The 12,500-nt window shown below is 37.7% G+C and overlaps 2 protein-coding genes across 2 annotated transcripts in view; one reads left to right on the top strand and one right to left on the bottom strand.

Moving 5' to 3' along the window:
- LOC137977739 (replication factor C subunit 2-like) overlaps positions 1-6,881 on the bottom strand; it is a 24,039-nt gene extending 17,158 nt beyond the window's left edge. The window contains exons 1-6 of the mRNA XM_068825063.1: positions 6,682-6,881; positions 4,549-4,618; positions 3,726-3,767; positions 2,664-2,770; positions 2,224-2,325; positions 479-579 (exon numbers count right to left, since the gene is read on the bottom strand). Of these exons, the coding sequence (XP_068681164.1) occupies positions 479-579; positions 2,224-2,325; positions 2,664-2,770; positions 3,726-3,767; positions 4,549-4,618; positions 6,682-6,860 (601 nt within the window). The 5' untranslated portion in view covers positions 6,861-6,881. The remainder of the gene's footprint in view (positions 1-478; positions 580-2,223; positions 2,326-2,663; positions 2,771-3,725; positions 3,768-4,548; positions 4,619-6,681) is intronic.
- Positions 6,882-7,656: 775 nt separating this feature from the next.
- On the top strand, positions 7,657-9,024 carry LOC137977740 (uncharacterized). The gene has a single exon (XM_068825064.1). It carries the CDS (start codon positions 7,801-7,803, stop codon positions 8,884-8,886), a length of 1,086 nt encoding a protein of 361 aa, XP_068681165.1. The 5' UTR covers positions 7,657-7,800; the 3' UTR covers positions 8,887-9,024.
- The last annotated feature ends 3,476 nt before the right edge of the window (positions 9,025-12,500 follow it).

A 12,500-nucleotide genomic window follows, 5' to 3' on the forward strand; every position in this document is an offset into this window, starting at 1 on the left:
CTACTCTGCACCGAGAGGTTTTCTCCGGGTACTCCGGTTTTCCCCTCTCCTCAAAAACCATAAGTTGATTTGATTTGCGTTAACTTCTTAATTTCAATTTACAGCGTCCCCGAATAGTGCTCTACGGCGCTAGAAGATTAGACACTTAAATAATGTTCATTTCCTTATAACGTTCCTTTCTTGTAAAATTCGTGGACCGACCCGTTCCGAAAACACTCGACATCTTTTAGAGTGGGTCTATACCACGAACCGTTTATGCATTTGTATTTGGTTTGAGCGTATTAAACACCAAATTCTTGCTTACTTTCAACGACGCCATTTTCATTCAATGCTACACTGTGCGTATGCACTTTGATTGACTTTGCACATGTGCTTTAAAATTACAAGCTCTAGTGCAATTTGTGACTGAACGCAAAAAGAAAAGAAGCTGAAATTTAACCTCGGGCATTTTCCCTGTAAAGTCTGAGAAATGACTCACCAATTATTTTATCAGATGTATTGCAAGCCAAAGCAAAACGTGTTGTTTTGGAGTAGATTTCCATTGTTCTTCTCAGTGCCTGTTGTGCTCCATCTGTCATACTAATAAAAGAAAAAAAAACTTTCCCTTAATTTGATCACTATAATATTATTGATTCAATGTGGCATGTAGCCTCCATTCAGTGAGAATAATTTATGACTAAAATACGTTTTTGTTGCAATAGGAAGGAAGAGATTGAGGGTTGTACTACCAACATATCCCAGGTTAATTTCTGGATGCAGCCTCATATCTACACATGTATGGGTTCACTTTAATGCTAGTTCTCTACTGCTAAAAGAGTTTTTTTTCTGCCTGGGTGCTCCAGTTTTCCCCCGTCATCAAAAACTAATAATAATAATTATTATTAGTTCCTAGTTTACAGCTAATAATAATAGTAATAGTAATTTTGAGAGGTACAGCAAAACCACTTTAATCAAGTGGCTTCACTTTAGCAGGTTATGAAATTACCTTTCCCAGGACAGGGGTAGGGTGCAAGAGGTTGAAAATTCACGTAAAAAATACAGCAAAGATTTGTTTTTTCATTTCATCACCTAATTCTTGGCATTCAGCATAGGGAAATTCACTCCGTAATTTTAGTGCAATGCTTTAGTGGAAATTGGCTGCAATTTTGGCCTAGAGCCTGGAGCCCTTCATTATTGAATAATAACTGAATAATAATAATAATTGAATAATATTGATCTGCTCCAGAGAGGTTTCCAATTGATGAATAAGATCTGCTGACATTAGACAAAGTAACAAAGTGCCCCTTTGGAAGAAAAGCGGTTTATAATAATTGAATTTTTAAATTTGATTCTCTTTTCAGGCTCCCCAATAATATTAGTGGAAAACATGGGCTCAAATATAATAAATTTTCGATACAACATGCACTCTGGATGGTAAAAACAGCATGCTTTATGAGAGTACAGATGCCCGTCTGAGAAATGTCAGCCAGATTTAATTTTACCGCACAATGTGCTTTTAAATCCCAATCTTAGACTGAAAAACTGCTTGCACTTGTCTGTTGTTTGTAGCTGGCTTTGAACTTACTTTTGGTGGTTTCTCAACTTTGATGTTTTGACATTTTGACAGTTTTGGTCGTGTTTAATCATTAAAATGTTTTGAACCATTCTAACAAGAATTGTGATTGGTCTGTTTTAGCGTGCTTTATGAGAGTATAGATGCACGGCTGACATCACTCGCAGGATTTGGAAAATATAGTTCTCTAAAAATTTCAGCCAAATGCGTGAGGAAATTGAGAATTTTTTTATTATAAAACGAATAAAGAGTCCTCACCTGTGATCTGTAATGTTGTAAAGCACTTATGAAGTGGATAGAGCACTCAAGAAGTAGGGATAACACTAAGTCTTGACTAAATCTTGTGTTTCCCCCTACACTTCTTTTGTGCTCTATCTGCTTCCTGCATGCTTTAATACAACAGAACAGATCACAGGCGAGGTTTCTTTGTGTTAATTACAGTGTACATGTATGTGCCAGGGACTTAAATTAAAAGATTATTATTGATTTTTTTCTCCATTTAACACTCCCATTTTTACAGGAAACTCTTTACTCTTTATTTCTGAACAGTGATCGGGAATTACCCTTTCACAAGCAGTGTATAAATTATCGCTATATCTCTTACATCTTTCAATTTTTATCAAACAGTGAAACTTCACCATACATGTAAATGAACAGTGTAGTTCCTGTACCTGTCTGCTTCGTCCAAAATTATAATCTTATGTCTGCCCTTTGGCAATGTTACTTTTTGTTGTGCAAACATCTTTATCTTGTTACGCACCACATCAATTCCTCTGAAAGAACAAGTCAACACAAAATTTAGTTGGTCTGGATACATGTAGCTTAAAAGAGCAAACAGATAGAAATAATTATTATTACTGCTTCTCAATGAGCTGTATTTGCCATTTTAAGCTCCAGGAGTCTTTCAAGTTGTTTGGGTGCAGTGACATTCTATCAATATTCCAAGAAGAGCAGAGGTTAGGAAAGCAATGTTGCAGCTTATATCAGTCTCAGGTAAGACTGGTTTTTAACATCCGTGTACTGGATGGAAGTGTCTCTCACTTTCCTAATCGACTTTATTAAAGCAGTGTGGAAAAAATACTAATGGCAAATACAGTTGTACTTCATGTACCTGTCATTGGATGCATTCAATTCAAGTACAGCATCTTTGAAAGATGCACCAAGAAGAGCTCTGGCCAAACACAAGATACTTGTAGTCTTTCCTGTTCCAGGAGGGCCCTGTAAGAAGAAAATAATCATTAAAATTATTTTAAAAGGCATTACTACATTTGAGTGGCGTTTTCACAGTAATATGAGGCGTACGTAGATGCATCAATGTTCAAGAACCCTTTGAAAGTCTGTTTTATACATGTATGCTACCCCAGAAAGATTTGAAATTCGTTGATACTGCAATACTCTACAATGCTCAATGAATGAAGGAGTTAGTGTCCAGAGAAACTGTGGTGTTGTGTCAGTGAAGTGAAACACAAAAACTTGGCTTGATGTATCAAGTTGATAGGGGTGAAATTACCACCAAAAAAAGATTGGATGGCTTTCCAATAAAACTCTAACTTAGCCCACTGTTGTTCTCTTCCCTCCCCATTAACTCATTGACCCCTCAGGGCTTGAAATTGCGACCAATACAGACGAATTTGCGACTGAACTTTTCTCTTTGCGACTACATGTAAATATTAATATCTGGAGAAGTCGCAAATTTGCGACTTGTTTTCATCTTCGCTCTTGCAAAACAAAAGGATTACATGTAGCAGTTGCCACTTTGCTGCTCTTTTTACTAAAATAAATGAAGAAATGACAAAATTATTTTGTTTTTCGCCTTGAGTTTTCTTTCAATCTGAATATAGCGTAATTGTAGTGTAATTTCGCTGCAATGTTACACTGTACGGGCACAACTCCATTCCTTTGATATCGTTCGCCAATTTCAGCGGTTTCTTTCAACACAAGTATTGTGGGCTCATATTTTGTTTTGCTACACCAAAGACAACACAATGCAGCGCGATGATTTCGTATCTTGTCACAAAATTGCGACTGGATTTTTTTGCTAATTTCAAGCCCTGCCCCTGGGGGTGAGACTTATTTTACCGCTACTCCTCAACTGGGGAGTCCTAGGGCATTTGAGGCATCAATGGGTTTAATCAGTCCTGATATTTAACGAAACCATTACAGAAGTACTTACAGCAATAATGATATTTGGCACATTTCCCTGTTCTGCAAAAACCTTAAATTAAAGGAAAAAATAGAATTTTACATCTACAGCGTCTGGATTGCTTCTCATCACAATAAAATCAAATATCAAACACACAACACACTCACTGGGAGACATGCTTTGTCCTTGATGTAGTATTAAAGTAATACACGACAGTACAACAAGGTCCAGCAACAAAATTGTATGTGTACAGGGTCGTCAAAACAACAACAGAAGTAAGAAATATATTCCACTTCTTTCATAGTTATGGACCTTTCCCACAGCTGCCCAGTGATGTCTCTTTTAAACTATAATACAAGAGGATGTAGTAACAATCCTTGGCTTCAAAACTTGATGAGGTAGGATGGTCCAGTGAGAGTAGTGTCAAGAACGACTGTTGGTGACATTGACTATTAAAACATTACAACAACCCGAGCAGAAGTCATCTTAAGGCCCTAGGTCGGCAGGTACAAAACGCAAGTCACAGCATATTGTTTTGCCAATACAGACGTATTCCTAAACATTCATTAAAGCTAAGCTTAGGCCAAATTAAGCCTGGACAAAAGTTTTTAGGTCTAATGTTAGCCTTGGTAAATACTGTAGTTTCTGTATTGACAAAACAATGACCTGTGACTTGTGACCTGTGTTTTGTACCTACCCCGTCAAGTTTACGCTTTAAGGTTGTCAAAATGTCAATCAATGTCGCCAACAATAGTCCTTCTTAGCTGCTCACACCCGGACGATGTTTCTCCTCTCAAGTTTTCAGAACTCACAGCATTTGCTGTTCCTTGGCATATTGCATTAACAACTTTACCTCTAATCTACTGACAGTTTCTTCATTTCCAACTATCTCATGAAGTTTTGTTGGTCTGTATTTCTCCACCCTGGAATGACAAGAACCGAGTAATAACTTGAAAATCATGTTATTTTCTGGAATTCTATTTCATTTTCATGGATTGAATAACCATCGATAATTTCATGAGCTAATGCATTTTACATTTACAGTGCAATGTGCCTTACCGTTTTTTTGTTGTTGTTGTCGTTTTGTACAGTTTTTTTACAAATTAGCTGTCAATCAGGGTGTGCAGATCTATTTGATTGACAGTCATGCCTCCTTGCAAAGTTTACATGATTGTAAGTTGAACATCGTTGCATGGATTGTTAAGTTGACGTACAGTAAAACCCCGAGAGAAAGAACCTATTTTTGAAAGCCTGTTAGCCTAAGATTTGTTAGTTACACCCCCTCTAAATGAGAACCTTTTAACCCTAAACTTTGAAACAGGTTCTTATTTTCTAAAATCTAAAAAAATGTGCACTTTGGCAAATAAGATCAATATTGACTTTCAGAGTTCTTTCCAAGCGTCCTCTTCGTAAGATGAGCAAACAAGAACAGCAACAGCAACACCACAATCCATTTATTTGCCAAATTAGAAAAGTTTTACAGAACATAATAAATTAATTAACTAAAAACTAACCACTCAGAATAGTATGAACTAAACGAGCAGAGTAGTTTCAAAAAAATATGAGCTTGCATTTTCTGGGTTGTAACACACACACACGCACACACACACACAACTAATAGAGTAGATAAGAAAATAAATAATGAAATAATGAAATAATGAAATAAATAAATCTAATTAATCTCAAGGAAATACATTTAGGTAAAAAAATAAAAAATAAAAATCATAATATAAAATAAAATTAAATACATTAAAATAAAAAATGAAGAAAAAAGCATTACTTTTATAGGCTAGAGCTGATGAGGTCCTGTGATCTTTCGATTTTACTTATGACAGCCATTTTTATTTTTAATTCAGTATTTAAATTTTATTCAAATTATTTTACAGGGATAGGGAAAAACTGGCTGCTGCTTCAAGGACAAAGGCCGAATACCACTAAATTCTGCTATCTACAACATGATTTTTTTCTTCAGAAAATAAGAACCTATTTGAGAACCTAGATAACCTAAATTTCTGTTACTTACCATTAATTTTATGTAAGAACCTGTTGAGACTGAATTGTAAAATGGAAGGTTCTTACTCTTGGAGTTTTACTATATTTACAAGTACGTGTATTGTCAGATGTGAAAAGTTTGTTGCGTGGCCACGGTAAGGCGCATTGCACGGTAATTAAGGACGGTGCCTACTATTGTTATTGCGCATATGTTCTGAGCATAACCTCGATACTAGGATTTCCTATCGGCGGTGCCGCAAAACTATGCAGAAAATACAGAACTTAGCCAGTTCTCTTGGTATCCAAAAAGAAAACTGGGGGTAACCATGTATTTTTCAGAGATCATTAAGCTCCCATTTGGAAAAGAACGCCATACATTGCTTTGTATTTTAAAACTTTTTACAATTGGTGTTGATTAATTATCTTCGAAAAATGCGTGGTTACCCCTAATTTTCTTTTTGGATTTCAATAACACATGTTAAGATCTGCTTTTCCCGCATATTCAGTAAACAGCGACAAAATACTTTTGACTTAGTAGGCGCCGTCCTTGATTAATTAGAATATAGTTGCAATCTCCACGATTGCACCCCGAATGATCTCTTAAATTACGAGAAGACTCTCCAAAATTTTCCAGCTTTTCCAAAGGAATCGGTCAGTCGTGGGTCGGTTGTCGTTGACTTCTTTAACGTATAAACTGATCGATCGCATCCATTATGGATGCAAGCGATCAGTTTTTAGTGGCTCCAACATAATTTTTTCGAGAATGTCATCCGTGATCGATACGGTTACCAACACCGAGCACGCAAAACGTAAGACTGTCACTGCCATGGATGTTGTTTACGCTCTCAAACGCCAGGGACGTACCTTTTACGTATTTGGAGGCTAGACCTTGCCGTCTTGTCTTTCTTAAGAAAACACTTGCACTGTAACCGGTCCTCGACTGACTGATTCCTTTCGAAAAGCTGGAAAATTTTGGAGTGCTTTTCTTTCTTACCATGGAAGTTCAAATGCTTTTGATTGCTTTCCAGAAGTAGAGCCAGCACCAGATGTTCCTTTATTTGGTACTTTTTTCTCCTTTTGTGGTACCTCTACCTCCATATTCTCGTCTGCTGGAGTTGAAGCGCTTGTTGTGGTAGTCTCAAGGGTAGTCTCCACTTCCATTTCGTCCGCCATTTTGTTTTCGTGTGACGTCAAATATTTCGCGCCAAATCTTCAACTAGAACCCAACCTTTCGCCGTCTGATGCAGATTAACATTACTAAACATGATATGACTAAACATCGCTTTTGTCATTCAAATTTGCCAACCACAGGAACACAAGAACACTTGTTTTGTCAGCCAATGAGGCCCTGGTTGGCTCATTAATGACAATAGGTGACATCAACGAAGGACATACGAACGAAAGTAAAACTAGACCACTCATTCCCTGAATTTGTAAAAGATCGTAAAAAGATTAAATTGGCTTTCATCCCAAGAAAATTCTAGCGTATGTATTTTCGGCCTCACAAAAACGCAAGCATATGCATTAACAAATCGAGCCAATTCAGTATCGACTTCATCGTTAGCACTACACTTTTTATCAAAACAAAAAATATTAAGTATAAGTCAATGCGTCCTTGTATTTTGCTTGAGTTTATCCTTGATTCACCTGTGAAGACTACGCAAAGGAAAAATAGTCAAAATAGAGATACAAAACTGTGTTAAACTATAACGCATCGGCCAAGGAATGATTGACATTGTTTTCCATTAAGTATTAATTTGTCTATCTCAAAGGCAGTACTCTTCAAAGGTCTTCAAAAGCATAAATAAAACATGGCATCTTAATATTTATTCTGAAAACAAATTAGTTCGCTTTGTGAGCCTCACAAAGATCAAACAATGAAATCTTTCACACGCTAATGACTTTTAGATAGGGTAAAGACTCTGTTTGCAGTTCATTTGCGGCTTAAAAGGATTACTTTAAACGGCTCTCGAACTGGCTCTCGATTCCATAATTCATTCATTTTAAAGAAGACTGGTGTATACATCAGAGAGTGTTCTTCAAGAAGGACACTTAAAAACATCTGGCAAAGGAGGCTCAGGAACATAAAATAATTTGCTTTCGATGTCACGAAATGGCGGATACTGATGTTGATGTGTTCGCCAAATCTACAGCGAGACCGTTAAGCACGCCGAGGAGAGAGCTTACATTGTCGAAAGTTACCTTAAAACGAGGATTACCAAAATCAAGGGAAACAGAGCGCGTGGGGCACAAGGCTATGCACACCAGACTCAAGCTACCTGTGCTTACAAGACCAAGAATAGTGAGAATTAAAGAGGACAATAGTCCACAAGCACCTTTGCGTGAGGCTGGATGCTTTGATTTATCGTCAGAAGGAATCACGTCAAATGGGACTACAGGAAGAAAGAAACAGTTATTTGGAATGTCTGATTCTCAAAACGTGACAATTTGGATCAATGGTCAAGAAATTACACGGGAAAGAAGCCCTTTTATTGATTTTGAAAACTATGGAAGAGATACGAATGAGGATAAAAGAATACGAAAGGAAATCGAGCATGGCAATGTTTTGCCGCTCCCCGCTTCAGTTCTCAAAGGTAAACGAGTGACCATTAGTCAAAGGGGAAACTCAAATAAAGAGAACACTTGTGGCTACAGCAAGCAACGCAACTGTAAACAAACAGACAAGGCACAAACGTTATCATATCAGACTGGGTCGACGTTAAAAGATGCTGATATGAAAAACAACTCTTCGAGAACATTACCAAGGCAAACAAATTGCACTGCTGTTCAATTGCAACCGCGTAAACTGATTGCTCGGCCGGTATTACACCTTCCCAAAGCTGATAAATACGATATAACACGGCCAGGGAATATTATCACTGGTAAAGTTGGCTCTGTACACATTGAGGGCCATAAATCGGGCGACAAGAACAGGAAGTTCATTCCAGCGACTGAAACTTGCATTATTAAAAATTCTGTCTTTAAAACTCTTTTACAGCGCCGAACTGTGTTTCTACGGCAACCATCCCCACTAGCAGGTGTGAATTTCAAAGTTCACTTAAAGCAACAACAAAATTCTTTCTTGCTTCGGGATACGATTCAAGCTGTTGAGAAAACGAACATTCGGCCTCCATCTGTAGAGCTAGAGAAGCCTCGACCAGTGAAGACGTTAGTGGTAAAGTTACCGCCGATATGTTGACAAAGTTTAGAAAATGATGAAAAACTCTCATGATCGGCAGGAGAACGCATGTTTTATGAGTCAAATGAGTCAAATGAGTCAATGAGTCAATGAGTCATGAGTCATGAGTCAATGAGACTCACAGTCAATATCGCAATAATTTGTTGATTAAGCCTAAGCCCTCGTTTCAGTGATTAGGCCTTAGCACTCTCTGAAATTTTAGCTTTCATTTTATGGTTTAATTAACTTCGCTAACTCGTTGACTCATTGACTCATTGACTCATGACTCATTGACTCATAAATACTTGACACTCGATCCGCAGTGTCATATCCGGGCAAGGGACACCTCTGCACAAGGCATTGGCAAATGCATGCAAATGTTTTATTGCTTTCAAAGTAATTGTGATCGTGTCCCAGTTGCTTCGCTCTACTCTTGAGCCAATTCTTTTCACAAATCCTCAAGAAGAGTCTCAGTTGAATTCCTCATTTTGTTCGTGAAATCAATGAATTGCCTTTATCGGGAAAGTTCATCATGGGTTTCCTTTGATGTCGAAAGTTTGTTTACAAACACACCCTTGGAGGGGTGTGTCAACCTGGGAGTTGACTACATCTCCAAGGGCAACCCTGATCTCCAGCTAACTAAAACTGAACTCAGAAATCTTTTTAATTTTGCCACTGCTCAAACACATTTCCTGTTTAAGGGTTCGTTTTTTGATCAAATTGATGGGGTGGCAATGGGCTCTCCCCTTGCCCCGGTGTTGGCTAATCTCTTCATGGGTCACCATGAAAGGATCTGGTTGGAAAACTACAAGGCCTCCAGTATTTTACTTTATCGACGGTATGTTGACGATGCTTTTTGTCTATTTGACACTGAACATGACGCTACTTTGTTTTTTGACTACATCAACGATAGACATCCCAACATACGTTTCACCATGGAAAAAGAGATGGATAAAAGAATCCCCTTTTTGGATGTTCTGATTGACAACAGTCAACCTCTCTCTCCTATTACCAGGGTCTATCGAAAGAAAACTTTCACCGGTCTATTAACTAATTATTTTAGTTTTACCCCATTCTCTTACAAACTTGGCTTAATCAGGACTTTAGTTGACAGAACGTACAAGATCAACAACACGTGGGTAGGCTTCCATGAGGATATCAAGAAATTGTTATTAATCTTACGTAAAAACCTTTTCCCCAGTCATATCGTTGAGAGAGTCATTAAGCAGTATATTACAAAAACTCAGACCCTTTCGAACACACCTGCTAGTCCTCCCTCTAATCCTACACATTTTTTCAAATTACCTTATGTTGGGCCCTTCTCTATTGTAGCACAAAACAGATTACGTAAATTACTTAAACGTTATTGTAACAATCTTGATGTTAAGCTAGCCTTTTCTTCCTTCAAGATCCGTAACATGTTTAGTGCGAAGGACCCTGTGCCTCTTGAACTCTGTTCGAATGTTGTCTACAAGTTTACCTGTGCAAGCTGTAATTCTTGCTATGTCGGCGAAACTAGCCGACACCTCTCGACAGCATTCGCGAACACTTAAACAGGGACGGGACCTCACATATCTTTAAACACCTTCAACAATCCGAGGCATGCCGTAACTCCTGCTCTGCGGAATGTTTTGAAGTTATAGACCGTGCGACCACAAAATTCCAGGTCAAGATAAAAGAAGCGTTACATGATACTTCCTGGGAGCAACCTTCTTTAAACAAGCAATTATATCATGTTAACTTAACTCTCTCGTTCTAATCAACATGTTCCATTGTACACTCTTTTTTGTTACCTTTGGCTATTTTGTTAGATTCCCAATTTATTTCACGTTGTTATTTATCTTTGTTTAGCATATTATAAATTCAAATGTACTTCAAATTAATTCTACTTTCAACTGAAGATAGTCGTTGCACGACCGAAACATGTCTTGCAAATTTAATTTCAAATATGTCTTCACTTTTATAAAAACTGTTCTGAGTGAGAAGTTCTGCATGTTTAATGTTTGGAATTACGCTAAAAGACCTCGCAACTTCTATAATTTTTTTCAGTCGTTCTGACGGGCAAGGGGTTAGTCACGTATAGTTTCGATGACAGGATCGAAAGTAACACAGGGCCCCAAAAACAAGTATTTTCTTCTTTTTTTTTTTTGCCATATATATTTCACAAATACGCATGCGTTCTGTACGTTCTACGGTGTGATTGGTACCACATGGAGAACTGTAAGAAAATATTGCAAAGTATAGACCATCTTTTTTTTTTTATATACTCAAGTAGAGAAGCTACCGGTAGTCAAGGGGCTAACTCACGTATGGTTTAGGGGCCGATTAATCTATCCCTCGCAGGATCGAAAGTACCACGGGGCCCCCAAAACAACTTTCTTCTTCTTTTCTTTTTTTGCCATATATATTTCACAAATACGCATGCGTTCTGTACGTACTATGGTGTGCCTGGTACCACATTGAGAAAGGCAAGAAAAAAAGTATATTCTCAAATACGCATGCGTTCTCTACGTACTATGGTGTGATTGGTACCACATGGAGAAATGTAAGAAAAAAAGTATATTCTCAAATACGCATGCGTTCTGTATGTACTATGGTGTGATTGGTACCACATGGAGAAATGTAAGAAAATATTTGCAAAGTATAGACCATCCTTTTTTTTTTATATACTCATGTAGAGAAGCTACCGTAGTCAAGGGGTTAGTCACGTATGGTTTAGGGGCCGATTAATCTCTCCCTCGCAGGATCGAAAGTAGCACGGGGCCCCCAAAACAACTTTTTTCTTTTTTTTTTTTTGCCACATATATTTCACAAATACGCATGCGTTCTGTACGTACTATGGTCTGACTGGTACCACATTGAGAAATGCAAGAAAAAAGTATATTCTCAAGTACGCATGCGTTCTGTATGTACTATGGTGTGATTGGTACCACATGGAGAAATGTAAGAAAATATTTGCAAAGTATAGACCATCATTTTTTTATATACCCAAGTAGAGAAGCTACCGTAGTCAAGCGGTTAGTCACGTATGGTTTAGGGGCCGATTAATCTCTTCCTCGCAGGATCGTAAGTAGCACGGGGCCCCGAAAATAGCTTTTTCCTTTTTTTTTTTTTTTTTTTTTGCTGTAGATATTTCTTAAACACGCATGCGTTCTGTACGTACTATGGTGTGACTGGTACCACATTGAGAAATGCAAGAAAAAAGTATATTCTCAAATACGCATGCGTTCTGTACGTACTATGGTGTGCCTGGTACCACATTGAGAAAGGCAAGAAAAAAGTATATTCTCAAATACGCATGCGTTCTGTATGTACTATGGTGTGATTGGTACCACATGGAGGAATGTAAGAAAATATTTGCAAAGTATAGACCATCCTTTTTTTATATATACCCAAGTAGAGAAGCTACCGTAGTCAAGGGGTTAGTCACGTATGGTTTAGGGGCCGATTAATCTCTCCCTCGCAGGATCGAAAGTAGCACGGGGCCCCCAAAACAGCTTTTTTCTTGTTTTTTTTTCCCCATATATATTTTACAAATACGCATGCGTTCTGTACGTACTATGGTGTGACTGGTACCACATTGAGAAATACAAGAAAAAAAGTATATTCTCAAATACGCATGCGTTCTGTACGTA

The sequence above is a fragment of the Montipora foliosa genome, chromosome 11 (genome assembly GCF_036669935.1).
Source record: "Montipora foliosa isolate CH-2021 chromosome 11, ASM3666993v2, whole genome shotgun sequence".
Lineage (NCBI taxonomy): Eukaryota > Metazoa > Cnidaria > Anthozoa > Scleractinia > Acroporidae > Montipora > Montipora foliosa.

Bases quoted from the DNA above. Each gene is read 5' to 3' on its own strand.
- LOC137977740 (XM_068825064.1), top strand. From the start codon at position 7,801: ATGGCGGATACTGATGTTGATGTGTTCGCCAAATCTACAGCGAGACCG.